General features: G+C 47.6%; 1 protein-coding gene across 10 annotated transcripts in view; it reads left to right on the plus strand.

Annotated features, from left to right (window-relative positions):
• The window catches only part of NCAM1 (neural cell adhesion molecule 1), a 103,486-nt gene that overhangs the window by 63,683 nt on the left and 23,250 nt on the right, over positions 1–16,553 (plus strand). For 3 of the 10 annotated variants that reach the window (XM_071576412.1, XM_071576416.1, XM_071576420.1), the window contains exons 9-15: positions 641–670; positions 4,544–4,694; positions 5,244–5,428; positions 5,705–5,801; positions 6,571–6,741; positions 7,633–7,764; positions 8,791–8,805. In XM_071576412.1, the coding sequence (XP_071432513.1) occupies positions 641–670; positions 4,544–4,694; positions 5,244–5,428; positions 5,705–5,801; positions 6,571–6,741; positions 7,633–7,764; positions 8,791–8,805 (781 nt within the window). The remainder of the gene's footprint in view (positions 1–640; positions 671–4,543; positions 4,695–5,243; positions 5,429–5,704; positions 5,802–6,570; positions 6,742–7,632; positions 7,765–8,790; positions 8,806–16,553) is intronic. The other 7 variants (XM_071576413.1, XM_071576417.1, XM_071576421.1 and 4 more) reach the window with 3 other exon arrangements.

Below are 16,553 nucleotides of genomic sequence, written 5' to 3' on the forward strand. Positions count from 1 at the left end.
ATTTAATGTGAGGTCTGAGCATGTGTCAGTGTTGCTGGGCTGTCCCAAGCCCAGGAAGGGCTCCCACACACCCTGAGCACAGGGATGTGTCCAGCTGCAGACACAAGGTCCTGCTGTGCCCTGTGCAGGGAGTCCCACTGTCCTCTGCAGCTCGAGGTCTCCTCCTCCTGGCCCACAATGCATGGAAACACAGACCCAAGTGCATGACCACGTTAATGAGCGATGCTGTTAATGAGTGATGCTGTTAATCAGTGTGCGGGGGTGGCAGAGGGAGCAGGGGGAGAAAACCAGACCTGTGACTTCTCTCTGCCATTCAGTGCTTGGGGACAGGTGTCTGGGAAAGGTGAGGTGTGACCAGATGGACAAACAGGAGCAGTTTGAGGTGTCCTCACCCTTTGTTCAGTATTTGTAAGACCAACTGCCAGGATATGGAATTTTGGATGCCGATCTAAATTGAGGTTCTGTTGGGAGCTGGAAGGTGTGATCACCCCCCACCCCCCAGGAGATGTACAGCTTGGAGAGTCTGCATGTGCACAGAACACAATGTGGTGCATACACTGATACCCAAAAGCAACCTTTGATAAACTCTTACTGCTTTTTTTCTGTTGTTGTTGTTGTGTTCTATATCTGTTCTCTCCAGGCTTCGTGGACCCGGCCCGAGAAACACGAGGTATAAGATTACCAGACCTTTAGCAAACTTCTTAGGTTTTTGGTTTTGGTTTTCCTTTAAGCATTACAGATTAACAAACCTCTAGTCCAGTAACCACGCCAACTAAATGTGAACAAATTAAATGTCAATACTTAAGAGAAACAGCTTCTAGAGTTAGAAGTTGCTTGGCACGTAGTGATGCAATCTTGGATGAGCAAACTGGCTGTGTTGGGAGTGAGTAACTCTGGTTGTCACTTTAAAAGCAAAAAAAAGACAATTAAAAGCAAAAGCAAATGTGAAATCTGACAGATAATGCTTTCCCCATTTTCCCCTCTGCTGCCAGTGTGAATCACAGCTCTCTTTTGGAGACTGAGCATTAGCAACAGCATGAGTTCTGGGGAAGTGTTTTTCCCCCAAGATAATTCTCCTCTGCTCCAGCCAACTCACCTATTTGCTCATGGCACTCCTGAAGTTTGACCTTCTCTTAAAGGACAACTGCATCATGTTCCATTTCCAAATCAATGCAGATAAACCTCTCAGGAGTTGTATTTTTCCAGAAAATGCTCCAAATTGCTGAATTATTATTTGTCTTTGATTTGCAAGGGTCATGAGGGGGTGGGATAATGCAGTAACTGGGGCTGGTGCAAATGGGGCTTGTTGCTTTTAATTTCACATCCAGTGCTGCACTGTAAAAATAGTAATAATAATAATAATAATAATAATAATATTAATAATGAGAATAACCTACCTTTATGTGCACCTTATTTATAACTCTTGCTTCAAAATGGACCAGAAAGAGTTTCCAAGCAAATAACAGTGGTCAGGTAGAGAACAAAATTAACTGTCAGTTGTGTTTTTAGGATAAACTCTGTGAAGGCTCTGGGGAACTGATTTTTTTAACTATTTTTGAGCCATCTTAAACCACAGAGACTGGTGTGGCCTCAACAGAGTAAACTTGTAATTTAAGCACCATCCACCTGTGTTTCATATGGGGCTGAGAAGATCCTCCTGCCCATTCTTCCTTCCAAATAATCTGTTGGAGTAGTTGTATTGTGGCAAGTGAAGGCATCAGATGTTGAGCAGTTTGCATTGAAGAATTTGGAATCTGAGTAGTTGCATCTCTTCAGGACTCGTGTTAATTCCTCTGACAGTTGTCTCTGTCTCCCCTTGCCCCCAGGGTTTTCTCTGGGCTCTCTCTCTCCAGCTTTTGATTAACAAGAGCACTAACACTATTAAGCTTTGCTGCCTCTCCATTTCTTACTGTGTCTTAAAATACCCAGGTGGGGTTTGGTGAGAATGTTGGTGAAGGTCATCACTGCAGCTCGTGCAGGATATATCTTTGAAACTGCTTTAAAATTGCATGGGGGCTCTTGGCAGAGTGTTCCAGCAGCAGGAATTCAGGGCTGGGGAAGGGGAGTGAACACTTGGCATTGGTGTTTCACTCTTCCTAAGGGTGAGGAAGGTGAGGGATGAGGGAGTCACTCACAGCACCATAACCTCAGTTCCACCACAGCTGGTGATGCCTCTCTGGTCACTGGGAATTATTTCAGCCTAACAGATTTTGGTGAGGGCAGTGCCAGCACAGAGCCAGGAGAGACCTCTCATCTTCCTTCCCTGGAATTGGTACCTGTGGGCAGGATTTCCAGGTGTTTGGTGATGATGTCCAGTGTGTGGGAAGTGGGTGAGGGAAAGGTTTGACTGTGTGGAAATGAGTCATAGATTCTTGTTGGAAGGGGATAAACTCCAGAAAGTGGAGGGAAGGGGATAAATGCATCTTATTTACTTGTCTCTCCTGTTCCCCTTTGGCCCTGGGGTATTAAGGCTGGGCCAGCTGTGGGCACAGGGACTGTGTGCCCCAGGGAGGGTCACAATTTAGGGAAAGCACCTCATGTGCCTCAGGAGAAGCTGCAGTAGTTGGCAGTGTAGAGAACCATCATGCCCTGCTCTGTGGCACCTGCTGTGGCAGGACTTTCTGCTTGTGTCCTTTAGGGTGTCTCCACATTACCAGAATGCATTTTGTTATCCAAAATCCTTGAAGTCAGGGAGACAAGGGATTACAGGTGTCTACATCTGGCCACAAGTTCCTTCCTGTCCTGTCTCTGACAGCCAGGAGTTGTTGGCACCTGATGGGCTGAAATAGGAATAAAGAGAACTAGTCATGTGCTTTCTTCAGCAGATATTTTTCTCTTCTTTAGGACATTTTTCTTGATATTTTTTTTTCTTTTCTTATGCCTTTTGCATTAAGAGACAGAGCTTCATCTCCAGAATCAGTTGCACTGCTTGTGAAGTTACCCCTGCCTGGCACTCTGGTCTGTGTTAGGTCTTGAGGAGGTGGGGAAAAAGCAGGTGACACTTGGATGTAAAATTACCATTTTTAATGTTTTGGTTTCAAAGCTGAGCTGTTGTGGAGTCAGATCACAAGTCAGACAGAAGGATAACAGTACAGTCAGTGGAGAAGAAGGAGGAAAGCAGGATTTAGTTGTGTGATACCACAGTGGACACAGTGTGTTGTTAAGGTTCTGGGAAATGATACCCAAGGCAGCACATGTACATGGAATAACTATTCCCACAGCACAGGGGGCCAGGCACAGCAGAGGGATGGAGTCTGTGGCATTGATCAGGGATTGCAGGAGACCTGTGTGCAGGGGAAAAGAGGAAAAACCCACCTATAATTGTTCTTGTGTCATCAAGGGATCCTGTTTTGTGAACTGATATTAAAATTAACAGAGGGAACAATTGTAGAAACTTTCTCAGTCTCAGAGTCTGAGACCACAAGCTCAGCACAGAAAGAGGCTTCAGGCTCAGGGGCTCTGATTGCCTGAGATCCCCGAGATGGATGTTGTGCTCCAGCTCAGTGCACTTGGCTCTTTAAAATCCTCAGGGTTCTACTCATAATCTCAGTGCTTGTGCTGCATCTTCCAAGAAAACAAATGCTCTTGGAGCATGGATTGCATTAGGAGAGGGGGCTGCAGCAGCAGGCAGAGCCAGGAGGGGACCACATTTATTCCCTTGTGCCACTTGGGAAATTGGATGAGAGAGTTGGTGCTTTAAAGCTTCCAAGCTGAAGCACAAGCACCAGGGTGGAGAGAGGAGTCCATGGCCTTGTGTGCTTCAAGTATGAACAGAGCACTTGGGCTTTGGTCACAAATTGAAGAGGAAAACAACCCCAGCCTGCTGTGGGGTGGGATGGCTGGGTGGGTGCAGTCCCCTGGAGCAGATGGCAGCCTGGGTTTTACATCCCTGGGCTCTGTCAGTGATGTCCCCACACTTTATTGCATGGGGGAGGTGGTTCTAGAACTTTCTTAAAGCACCACAGGGCTGTTTCCAGCAGGCTCATGGAGCTTTCTTGCCCTTTTCTCTCTTCCTGTGCCTCTCTGCACTTTTCTCTGTTCATGTGCCTCGTTCGGGTGAAAGGTCTGAGCTTTCTTTTTGCACTATTTGACTCTGAATTCTGGATCTGTTCTTACTAATGCCACTGCAAGGACTCTGAAATAAATCCTATCCTGGTGGGAGAACAGGAAGGGCTGAATTCCCTGAGTGGAAGCACAGTAGCCATTGGGGAGGTTTCTTTTGTTTCTTGCATGCTGGCAAAAGTCTTTAACCAGAGCTGGATCTCTGCAGGTCTCACTCTGGGGAGCAGCCTGACTCTGGCTGTCCTCAGACATGTAGTTTGGTCCTTCATTTCCTTTCCCCCTTCTCCTGAGTGCTCTGGGTCACTGCAGTTGGCCCTGTGTGACCAGGAGCCTTCTTGTAGCTTTGGGAGATGCCTTGGGTTCCCCTCCCAACACCGAGCACTGCAGGGTTGGCATGAGCCTGACCTGCCCTTGTTCCCATGCCCTCAGAGTGCCCCCCAGGCTGGGGGGCAGCCCCTGACCGTGTTCTCCCCCCTGCCAGACGCTGGACGGGCGCATCGTGGTGCGCAGCCACGCGCGGGTCTCGTCGCTCACCCTCAAGGACATCCAGTACACGGACGCCGGCGAGTACGTGTGCACGGCCAGCAACACCATCGGGCAGGACTCCCAGGCCATGTACCTCGAAGTGCAGTGTAAGGAGGGCAGGGTGGGCTGGCCAGGGTGTCCACAGGGGGACTCTTTGCTTTCCCTGTCCCTGTGGTGAGACCAAGGCAGCTGCGGCTCGGGATGTGCTGGTGCTGAGGGTGAGGGTGTGGGAAGCAGCTCACTGTGAGCAGATGGAGCTGGAGTGCCTACACTGCTCTGAGCCTCCAGCTGGGATGCTCTTTGCACCTTGGGAAGGTTGTGGGGCCACGAATCTGCTGCAGTCCCATTTGCTGGGTGCAGCAGAGTTCTTCCTGGAAAAACTTCCTGGCATAATCTCCTGGTTGTATCATGCTGTCTGCTCCTCCCACACTGCACAGGAGCAGCTTTGGGATTACTGAGCAGGTCTCCTCCTTATGTCCTTCAGCAACAGACACTCCCCATCCCCCCAGATGAGAGGACAGTTCCCATTTCCAATATTAGATTCCCTTTCCCGCATCAAAGTGGACTCCAGCCAAGGGATCCTTACAGTGAGGCTGCCTGGGCTGCTTTAGGAGCTTGGCTGCCTCAAATTGCCTTCACCAATGTGTGTCTTGCAGATGCCCCCAAACTGCAGGGCCCTGTGGCTGTGTATACCTGGGAAGGAAACCAAGTGAACATCACCTGTGAGGTGTTTGCCTACCCCAGTGCTGTCATCTCCTGGTTCCGGGATGGGCAGCTGCTCCCCAGCTCCAACTACAGCAACATCAAGATCTACAACACTCCCTCAGCAAGTTACCTGGAGGTGAGGAAAGGCCAGGAGGGCAGAAGGGAGGCTCAAAATAATTGATGTTCCTCATGGTGAAGGAGTTTAGTCTTTTGCAAGGGTAGAAGTGAAGTTGTGTGATGTTTCTGGTGAGAAAATCAGGTAATGGAAAACAAAATCTCCTCGTTGCCTTTGATTTTTGCCCACTGCAGTTCTCCCCTGCAGACACCTGGACTTCATTGCAGGGTCTCTCCAGATAAATGCAGAGTGAAAAGGGTTGTCTGATCTGAGCATGAGCCTTCATTCCTCCCACAGGTGACCCCAGACTCGGAGAATGACTTTGGGAACTACAACTGCACTGCTGTGAACCGCATCGGGCAGGAGTCCTCCGAGTTCATCCTGGTGCAGGCAGGTGAGCAGCCCAGGCAGGGGCCAGGGGGTGGGTGTGCAGCACTGGAGGGAGGGGACAGAGCAGCCCTTCTTCTCTAGTTTGTGTTTAGCAGGAGAGCCAACCTCTGCTTTCACAGAGATTTTGGGTTGGGTTGTAGGTGCTCAGCATCTCTGTTTCCTTGTTTCTGCCTGTTAGAGATTTTGGCTTGGGTTGTTGATGCTCAGCATCTCTCTTTCCTTGTTTCTGAAGGGTCTCATCTGTGCTTCCAGCACCCTTGGGCAGAGCTGTGATCTTAAATTTCTGACAGACATTCCATTTGTGTGCACAGGGACTTCTCAAAACCAGCAAAATACTCCTAATGGTACAGGTAGTGCACGATGCAAACCTCAGAGCTGTCCCAGGCAGGGGGACCCTGTGTCTGACTGCAGCACACCTGGCAGGGGCTCTGGGTGCCACAGAGACAGCTCTAGGAATGGTCCAGTTCTGTGTTGGCAGCACCCCATGGAAGGGACTGCAGGGACAGAAGAGCATCCAGGATACTTCTGTTACACTGCTCTGGTTGTCCCCAATTAGAGAAGGGACTGGAGTCTCCAGCCTCATAGAGAGGAGACAAGATAAAGGTCTCTGCACTAATTAACATTGTAAAAGCTGCCTAAACAGTCTCCTCGGGCCCATCCTCCTCCTCTCCTTTGTGAAGCCATGCTGAGGGTGTGGTTGATGCCCCCAGTGTGCTGTTTTCCTTGTCACTGATCCCTCCTGCATCTCTGCTTGTTCTCCCTTGTTCCCACAGACACTCCATCCTCTCCTTCCATCGACAGAGTGGAGCCCTATTCCAGCACTGCCCAGGTGGAGTTTGATGAGCCTGAAGCCACGGGAGGGGTTCCCATCCTCAAGTACAAGGCAGAGTGGAGGGCCCTGGGCGAGGGAGAGTGGCATTCCAGGTTGTATGATGCAAAAGAAGGTAGGGCAACACATCCAGGTGGAACCTCTCCCACCTGAACCTCAACAGACCGACTTTCCTTTGGGGAAAATCCAGAGTGGAGGGTTCCACAGCTTTGCAGTTTCACCTCCTGTAATTAATAAGGCCCCAAAAAAGCTGTTAAACATTTGCTGTGCAGTGACAGGTTGTGTTTTCACTTGGAAATGAGTGTGCTGAGGGCTGTACAGGTGTGACAGAGCACACAGGGTGTGGCCAGTGCTGTGTTCACCTCTGTACCCCTTCCCTGTCCACACCATCCTCTCTGAGTTAGAACCCTGTGCTTGGAAGCAGATGAGTTTTCACTTGCTGCCTGGGTAGTGTCTCTGCTTCCCACAGAAGGTTTTTCCAGCCTCACCTCTCAGCCCCTCAGTTCCCCCTGGAAAAGAACCCCTCCTGTTCCAGCAGCAAAGCTGCCTCCCATTACAGCCTGTCTTGTTAGAGCAATCTACAGCACTGCTCAGTGCTTAAAATGGATCTGTAAGTCAAATAAACCAAAATAATTCTGATTTGGGAGGATTAGACATGAGCTCAGTTGGTTAGAGCCTGGTGCTAATAATGCCAAGGTTGTGGGTTCAGTCCCTGTATGGGCCATTCACTGGAGAGTTGATGATCCATGTGAGTCCCTTCCAATTCAGAATATTCTGTGGTTCTGTGACTGTGTAAAGTTCTATTCCAGAGCTGAATCTTCATTACCAATCCTGTCTGGCACTGAAGTCCTTCTGTCAGGTCTCCACTGGAGTGATGTGATCGCATAGGATGGGATTTATTCTTCCCTTTGTGTCTGTGCAGGAAAATAAAAGCTTATTTCTTCCTTCATAACACAATGAGCCCTGAGCTTTTTTTTTGCTTTCCCTTCCCCTGTGTGTGCTCCAGCCAACTTGGAGGGCACCATCACCATCACTGGCCTGAAGCCTGAGACCACCTACTCAGTGAGACTGTCTGCAATCAATGGCAAAGGTGTGGGGGAGATCAGCCTGCCCTCCGAGTTCAAGACACAGCCAGTTCGTAAGTAGAGCCCAGCCCTGGCCCTGTTGCCCTGGTCCCCTTGCCTTGAGTCTTTCCAGGGAATCTGTGCCATGCATGGATCACACCTCTGCACTCACAGACCTGGCTGCACCCTTTGTTCTTGGGGGGTTTTGGATTTTAGTGGATTTCCATGCTAATTAAAAGTCTTCTTTGAAGGGAAGAGGCAGAGGAGCTGTTTAATTTGTGCTGGTTGGTGCCTTGAGTTGCCAGTAGGAACTTGGTGTGTTGCCAAAGAGAAGGGACTGTGCAAGGGAGGATTTATATCAAAGCAGCTGAGAAGGGCATTGGTGCTAGAGAATGTGATGTCTCTGTCTCCAGGCAGGTGTTCTTTGCAAATCAGAAGTTAAGATGTTCACCACATCATGGCCATGAGCTGGGGGAAGAAGGGGAGGAGGGAGGGGGTTTCTCTTTTCTGCACATCCCTCCATCCATGAGGGATTCCACAGCCTCTTCTGTGCTGTACCTGGGTCTTCTTCCACTACAGGCACAGAGTGTGGGACACCACCATCCCTCAAGAATTAAAAACGAGGGTTATTCAAGATGGGAGGGAGAGAGAGAAGGAAAAGGAGTAGAGTGGGTTGGGAGATGTGACCAAAGCAGGCCAGGGGGAGGTGGTTCTCCTGTGGTTCTTCTTTGTTCCGTTATTCCCCTGCATTCAGATCTTCAGCCTGTTCTTCCTCCCACCATCACACCCAGACCTCTGTACCTGTTCTGTAGCTCTTCTGAAGCCACTGCAGGGCCTTCTCCTGAGTCCACAGCAATTCCCAGCCCATCCCATGCATGTTTGGAGGCCCCTGAGCTGTGCATGGTCTTGGTTTTTGTCTGCCAACTTCTGCCTCCCCAGAGCTGCTGAGCAGAGCAGTGTGGGGCAGGGCACGTGGGATTTTGATTTTCCAGCTCCACGTTCTCTATTTCCTCTTCTCACATCTTCTACATTTTTTTGTGTCTATCTTTGTGTTTTTTATTTCTTTTTGGTGTGTGTTCCATCCATGGATAAACTGCCAGGCATCCCTCACCCACGTAAGTGCTCTCTGCATTTCCTTCACTCTCTTTTTATGTTTCTAGAGTGTTCCTCTAACATACAGAGCATTAGCTTTTAATTTAGTGCCTTTTTCCTCTCAGGGTTTCTAGGAATGGAGTAACTGGTAGTGTCCAATTCCTAACAAGACTGACATTAGAATAGTCACCTGCTGTGGGTGATACTGCTCTTTTTAGAACAGAATTAGGGCTTAACACATTTGTCTTTAGTGTAAAGCATGCAATGAAATATTTAATGTAGTGATTGTCTAATCATAACAGTAGATGGTGTGTTGACTACAGAGTGAAGTAGTGGAAGGCTTCATATTTATGAATCAGTTAAAAATTGTTACATTTTAATGAAATACAGACAATTCAGGGAAAACAAAGAAGAAGAAATTTTAGCTAAATTGTAGGTCTGGTTTAGACCAATGAAGAGCCAACCAAAAATTTCTAAATTTTTGATATCTTTACAATTTTGAAAGCAAAAACTTCAAGAAAAAAAACCCACATTTTTTGCCTCTTTTCACTAATAATTTTTACCATCAGTCTTTGGGACAGTCTTCCAGCACTTGTGTAGATTGTGTACTTCAATAAATAAACCTCATACTAAATACAAAAAGTGCATGTTTCCCCCTTCCCAGTGCAGAGTGAGTCAGAAATGTGATGGATATGTTTAATTGTCAGTGAAACGTTGGGGGCTCCATCGCTGTTTGCTGTTCCAACCAGAGCTAATCAATAGAGCTGAAAGAACCCTCTTTATCTCAGGGAGAATTATTCTCCTTATTAATGTGTCCTTGTGGTGAACTGCTGTTATTCCCAAAGATTGCATGGACAAGCTTGGGGAATCTGCTGTCACATCCTTGGAGATTTCTGAAGCTGAAGTGAAAAAACAGAAAAGATTTTTTTTAAATTTTTGTATATTTTTTTACCCAAATTTCAGTGTTCAAACCATGCCTGTGCTATTTTTCCATAAAAACTGTATTGTACAATAGTGGAGCACTGAGAGGAGGGATGGATTGCTGGTCAGGCTGGATGAATGAAGGGACAGATGGACAGACAATTGCAAATTGCAGCAGTTAGGGAGTCACCTGGGAGACATTTCCAGAACATATGTGCAGTCTGGGGCCTGAAATTGTTTGGAGCCTGTTAATTCCAGCAGAAGTAATTATATCCCTTCTCTGAAGGTAATCATGGTTAGTGTTACAGCTCTCAGGGTTTGGGGGGCCCTTCTGAGTTGGACACAGCAATGATGCCCAAGGGAGATCAGGGCTGGGGTGTGCACATCAGTACTGCAGGAGAAGGGAAAAAATCCAATTAAGAAGAGAGGAAAAAGAACATTAAAAGCTTTGTTTCAGCCACTCCATCAGATCTGTCTGCCAAGCCTCGTGTCCATCACCTGGGGACAGGTACGTGGCTCTGAACAGCATTAAATCACATGGGGTGTGGAGTCTTTTGCTGGTTTCTAATGTGACAATGGGCTGTCAGTCAATCCATAGTCCCCAGCTCTGCTGCCTTGTGGGGTCAGTTCCAGTTCTTCTCCTTCTTTGTGGACTAAAGCACATCTTTCATTTTCAAAGCCCATTCTGCTCTTCCAAGCACGTTCACACCTGGGAGCACTGGGAGCTCTGGGTTCTCCTGTGGGTGGGTTTGCTACCAAAATATCTTGGTGTACAAAACCCCAACCCAACAAACCAACACTAAAATAACCCCCCAATCCCAAATCTTGTACCCTTCTCCCTGCTGGCAGTGCTGAACAGGAATCACCTCCTCCTCACCTGCCTTTCTCTTCCTTTAGCAAGTCCTGCTGCTCCCACCTCCCGTTTAGCAGAGAGTGAGTATGGCAGAAAGGTCCACTTGGGGCCACGTTGCTCTGCATGGTCTTCTCACTGGGTGTGGTGCAGTCTGTCTAACCTCCCTGGGTGGTTTTTTCTTGCTTTGCTGTATTTTTTTCCCCCAGATCTCTCCCCATGGGGCTGCTTTCCAGCCTCTCCTGGCATCTGATTTACCCCTTTCTGTCACTGTGGTTCTTGGAGACATTACACTGATAATTCTTTTGGTTTTAAAGATTTTATGGAGGATAGTAGAGAAATCCCTCCCAGCTCCTGTGTCTCCTGCTTTGTTCTTTCCAGGACTTTTGGAATTAAAGGCTTTTTTGTCTCTCTGTCCTGGAAGTCCCTGTATCAGTGCCTGTACAGCCTGGGGAGTGCAGTGCTCTGCAGGCTGTCAGCTGCTCTCAGAACTCATTGATTTCCCAAAGTGCTCACACTTTTAGGGCTGTTAGTCCCTTTTCCTCCTTTCTGCATGTTCTGGACATAGTGCATGGAGGTGGGAAGGAACAGTGGAGTCCTTTCCCTGGGGAGAGGGGTTGGCAAACAGCAGCAGGGCACCGTTTCTGCAGCCTCTTTAGGTAGCACCCTCTGCCCTAATCATTCAGATGGTTCTCACTCTCATTCACCCTCCTGTGTGTCCTTTCTGTCCCCCCTGCCCCTGCCTCTTCCCCTCGTTTCCATGGTGTGCTTCACCTTGGCGTGTCCTGCCCATCCTTCCCGTTTCCATAGCAACTCAGCCTCCTGCTGCATCCCAAAGCCCAGAGCCACCGAGTGAGTAGCTGGGAACTGCTCCCCTTGCTCTGGAGTGCTGTTTGTTGTGCTGCAGCCCTTTCTGGAGGGCATTCAAGTGCTAGATTGCATTACTTTGGTGTCTGTTGGCCAACAGTGTGGCATTCATGGGTTGTGTGAGCATGTTGAGATCCCAGCATGGTGCCACTCTGCATCTCCTTCCCACCATTCCTCCAAGGCATGTGCTAAAAAAATGGAAATAAAAGATTTAGAAGGAACACAGAGAGGGAGAGAGGTGGGGGAAGAAGAAATATAAATTATCACTTCCAAAGGGAATATTTTCCTTCCATGTTTCCCAGTAGTGATTTTAGTGTTAAAGCTGCCTTTGCAAAAGGGATGTGGATTAAATAATCTTCTTGCTTCCCTGCCTTGCTCTGTTTTCTTTGAGTACAGGGAGATACAGTTGATGTTAAAGCTGAGCTTTGGATGCTGAAAGAAGATGCAAATGAGGAGGTAGAATATCTTCCAGGAGAGAGGGAGCTTTGCCCCAGCTTCCCACCAGTGTCCTGCTTGCCTTAAAAGAGCTCTAAAGTTCCCAAGAAATCCATATCTGAGATGGGACTGGATTCAGACTCCCTCAGTTCTTGCCCAGTCCCTTGTTGGCTGGGTAGTCATTCCTGGTGAAGCTGGATCAGGGAAGAAGGATCTGAGCAGTCCAAGGAAAAACAGCTAAAAAAGTTGCATGAGTTGATTTGTACCCAAAATAACCATTTGGAAATGTCTGGTTTGGACTGTTCAGAGTTTGGGGCCACACCTGCCTGAGACTGAGTGGGGCTGTCACCTCTGTGACTTTAATCCCTGCTTGTAGGACATTTACAATCAGTCACATGTCAGGACAAAAGCCAAGCAAATATTTGCAACAAAGTCATGCAAGAAACAGAAAACCACTGAAGGAAAACCTCAGGTTTCCATGGTGCTTCTGTGTGTTTGGAGCAACTAATCACTTGTGCAAAGCCAAATGCTGCTCTTCTGGTTTGCAACAATCCATGTCTGTGTTCCTGGGAGTGTGGTCTCTGAGCTGGAGACCTGCAGTGGGTTAGAAATGGGTCATTGCTTCTGACTGGCAAATACTAAAAGCATGAAATATGTGATAATTTGGGGGGTTGGGATGGATAGCATGGCCAGCAAAAGGAATTAAACCCCCTGTAATTATTATTGCATTTATAACTGGCATGTTCTGTGGTCCTACCCATGTCCTTTATCTCCCAGTGACCACAACCAACGAGTTCCTTCCTGCAGTGTGTTTATTCACAGTGCCAAACCCCAGTTCCTGATACACTGGAGTGTCAGTGGTTCTGAATTGCTGAAGAGACCTTTTAATTCTCCTCAGACCTGGAGGATGGGGAGGAGAGGGCAAAGGGCAGAGTCTGCTAATAATCCTTTATTCCTTAGGAGGCAGAGACTCTGTGTGGGCTTCCCTTGGAGGGAAGTGTTGGGTTAATGCTCTGCAGAACATTTGGTTCCTTGAGAAGAATCTTTGCCCAGAAAAGATGCTGAGAGCTAATCCATGATAAACATTTTCCACACTTGTTCCTGGTTTGGGAGCAGGGGGCTGTGTGTGGGGGAGGAGGGATGGGGGTTTTTAAGGATAAAAGTTTCCATTTTCACCCACATTTGAAGCTCAGCTGTTTCCACTGACCAGAAGCAGATCTGACCTCTCACTGTCGTTTGTGCACATTCTCAATTTATGCAAATAGCAGCCACATTTGTATGCTGGGCTGTTCTGCAGCACAGCAATATGTGATACTCAGCAGCAGAAAAAGAGCACTGGCACAGGGCAGATGCTCTTCTAACTCTGCATCATTTAATCACTGCTGCTGCTGCTGAATGATCTTGTGTTTTACCCTGCCCTGACCTCGGTGGCTCAGTGAATGAAACCAAGAGCAATTAGAAAATGAGAGTTGCTGGGTGGCATCATGAAGACAGGAACTGAAACCTAATGAAGCTGAAGAGAGTTTCCTCACTGGCTTTAGGGAGTTTTTGACTTTATGTGATCAGTAGCATATGAAAGATGTCTATAGTCATGTTAAGAGGTTGAAGAACGTGAATCTCCCTGGAATTAATCCTCTGAGGTTGCTCCAGTAAATAGTTCTGTACCAGTGGCAGTAATGAAGGTTTTCTTGCAGCTCTCTCCACTGAGGAATCTTGTCTGCCTTGCAATGTCTGAGCTCACTGAAAAAGTGGATTATTTTTCAGATGGGCTACTAACATGAATGTTTCTCCTATCCAGTCTCCTGGCTTTGCAGAATCTCTGGGAACTCCTGTCATGTTTACTAAATACTGGCCAAGAGGTTTGATTTGCAGGGTGAGGGAGGTGGAGGACACTGAGCAAGAGACATTCAGGTGGAAAGCTGTGGGATTTCCCTGTAAAGTCTGTGTTATCTTTCACAGTGCATCCAGTCAATTCAGAATGGGAAAGGCATCCCAAGGAGCTGGTGACTCTTGCTTTGGAATTTATTTCCCCACAAAATAGGCCTGTCCCCCAAGTATTTGTTGTAATAAGACAAACCCATGTGTGGGAAGCCCGTTTGCCTAAAAAGTGAGTTTGATACCAGGTGTCTATTAATTCATTTGTCTCTCACACTTCTCTTTTCCTTTCCCTTCCACCCCTCCCAGATGTAGCAGCAAGTTCAGATGTTTATTTTCTCAGCCACTGCCTGTGCCCAGCTGGAATCCAGGAGGTGCCATTGCAGTGCCCCAAGGCAAACAATGCCAAGGTCCCTTTGTCCACAGGAATTTCATGTTCAGGGCCAGCTCTAAGGTGTAGTTAGTTGGGGGCTCAGGGAGAAGCATTTTCACAGAACAGACACAACTACATCTCTTCAGGCTTTTTAAAAAATAAGATCCACATCTAAGCTGGTCACTGGTCTGTGCCTCTTAACAAGCCCTGGTAGTAACAGGAGCTATAAATGACATTTTTAGCAGGTTCTTTGGTCCAGTGGCTCTGAGAGAGACTGGAAGGCCTTGTGTTTTCAGATTGCCAGAATTAAAGCCCCTGCACAGAGCTCTGTGTGTCCCAGGACCTCGTTCTCTTGCAGGAACTGTCCTGACTGCACCCACGGGGGTGGGATGATGGCACAGTTTTAAACCAAAGATAATATTTCCAAATGTCTTCAGTGTCCTAAAAGCTTTTCCATTATGGATCAAGGCCAGGCTGGAGGGAGCTTGGAGCAACCTGGTCTAGTGGAAGGGAGTTGGAATTGGATGATCTTCAAGGTCCCTTCCAACCCAAACCATTTAATGATATTTATGCTGCCCTTCATTTCCTGCTAAGGCTTTGTCTCATGAGGAACAATCTGAAAGGCAACCACTCCTGCCTGTTTTGAAGTATCCTGGGGTATATAAAGCTTCCTGCAGATTTGGAAATACGTTTTTTTTAAGACCAGAAGACACTTCCCAGGCAATCTCACAGCAAGTCTTAAACTTCCCTCCTTCGTGGGGCACCTGCCTGGAGTTGTGTGAGTCTGTATTTATAACTAGAGAGAATGGATTGAGAGCTGAGTTGTAACAAATGGATTTTGTACCATCAGTTTTTTCCCCCAGTAATGGTGTGTCTTTAATCTTGTCAGAGACAAGCACCCAAAAGATTAAGGGTTTAATTCTCCATATATCAAATTAACAGGGAAGTACCAGAGCTCTGTGAAGTCGCCTCATTAAGATGAGACAGAGGGATGAGCATGAAAAATGCAAGTTATAAAGCAGAGGGTAATTCAGGAAGGGAAGTGGAGCAAGGACTTGGTGTGTGCTCCACTCTGACTCCTGTTCCATTCCCCTGTCACACCCTGCACACTCCCTCATGTTCTGCTGTGTTCCTTGGGCCATCTTTGTAATTAATTCCAGAGCAGAGCCCTTTATCCCTCCCTCATTGCCAGAAGTGCCCCTTGCACACCCAGAGCTCCCAGTGGCACCCAGTGCAGGTGCCCAGGCTGTGGGCAGAGCTGGGGCACCCCCTGGGCACTCCCACTGGCCAAATTCCAGCTGCAGCTCCTTGATGGAAAGCTCTGTCCTTGGAAATGTTCACACACACAGCAGGTTTTTCTCTCCTGTTGTTATTTAGGAAGATGTTTGTCCTGCAGTGTGGGATGCCAAGGTTTGTCCTCCCTGGGGGCTGATTTTGGCCCTTTCACCTTTGCTGCTTCTGAGTAACAATATTCCCTTTTTCTTTCCAACAGTCTTGTGGATTCCTTCAGCAGTTCTGGCACACGCTCTGCAATAATTTTTGTCCCTTTTGTTTCCTGACTGCTACCACTAAGCAGTGACACAGCTGTGCCTAACCCAGGTCATAACTCAGTGCTTTCTGTGGTTTAATACTCTTATTTTCCAGGCGGTTTTACTGTCTCCCCAGTGTTTCTGATATATACTGGCTAATTTAATTTTGCTCCTATTTTATTTAGTCTGTAATTCTGTTGTTGATTTTTTTCCCTTGCCCATTGTTTACATCAGTTTTTTAATTTTTTTGTATTTTCCATGTGACCTCCTCCACTTTCCTTTCAACCAAATCATGTGCGTGCGTATCATGTGACTTTGTCATGTGGCTTGCATGGTGCTGCTGATGTCGTCCTCGCTGGTGAACAGAAGGTAAAACACTTTGTTCTGATTGGTTGCCTAGATTTGGGGTGAGGATTGCCCTCTGGTCGCTGACCAGGGAGCTCCAAATTGCACCACTCCCCAAATCCTCCCACGAGCCCTTGTGGAGAAGTTGCTCAGCACCTGCTGCATGTGAAGGACTCAACTTCTGCATTCACTCAACTTCAGGCTCCTGCATTGAGCTTGGAAAAGATCCTGAAGGGAAAACCAAAAAAAAACAAGGCAAAAATCACGTGGCTCAGCCATTTGCTTCTTCACTCTCAGAGCCCAGCAGGGAGCTGTCCTAAAACACCCTCTGGCTTGAACACCCATGGCCAAAATCCTTTTGCCTCTCAGGGTGCCAACCACAGACTGGTATTTAGGGGAAATTGTGGCTCAGGCCCTGGCAACACCATCTCTCCTGGTGCTTTTAGCAGCATTTTGACCCTCTCCAATACACATTTATATGGATATGTATGTACATACACACACTCACACTGTGCATGTTGAGTAGCCATCCAAAAGAACATTAAATTCTCTATTTGTGAAATCTCCTTATTGGGA

This window comes from Pithys albifrons, chromosome 23, assembly GCF_047495875.1.
Source record: "Pithys albifrons albifrons isolate INPA30051 chromosome 23, PitAlb_v1, whole genome shotgun sequence".
NCBI classification, from domain to species: Eukaryota; Metazoa; Chordata; class Aves; order Passeriformes; family Thamnophilidae; genus Pithys; species Pithys albifrons.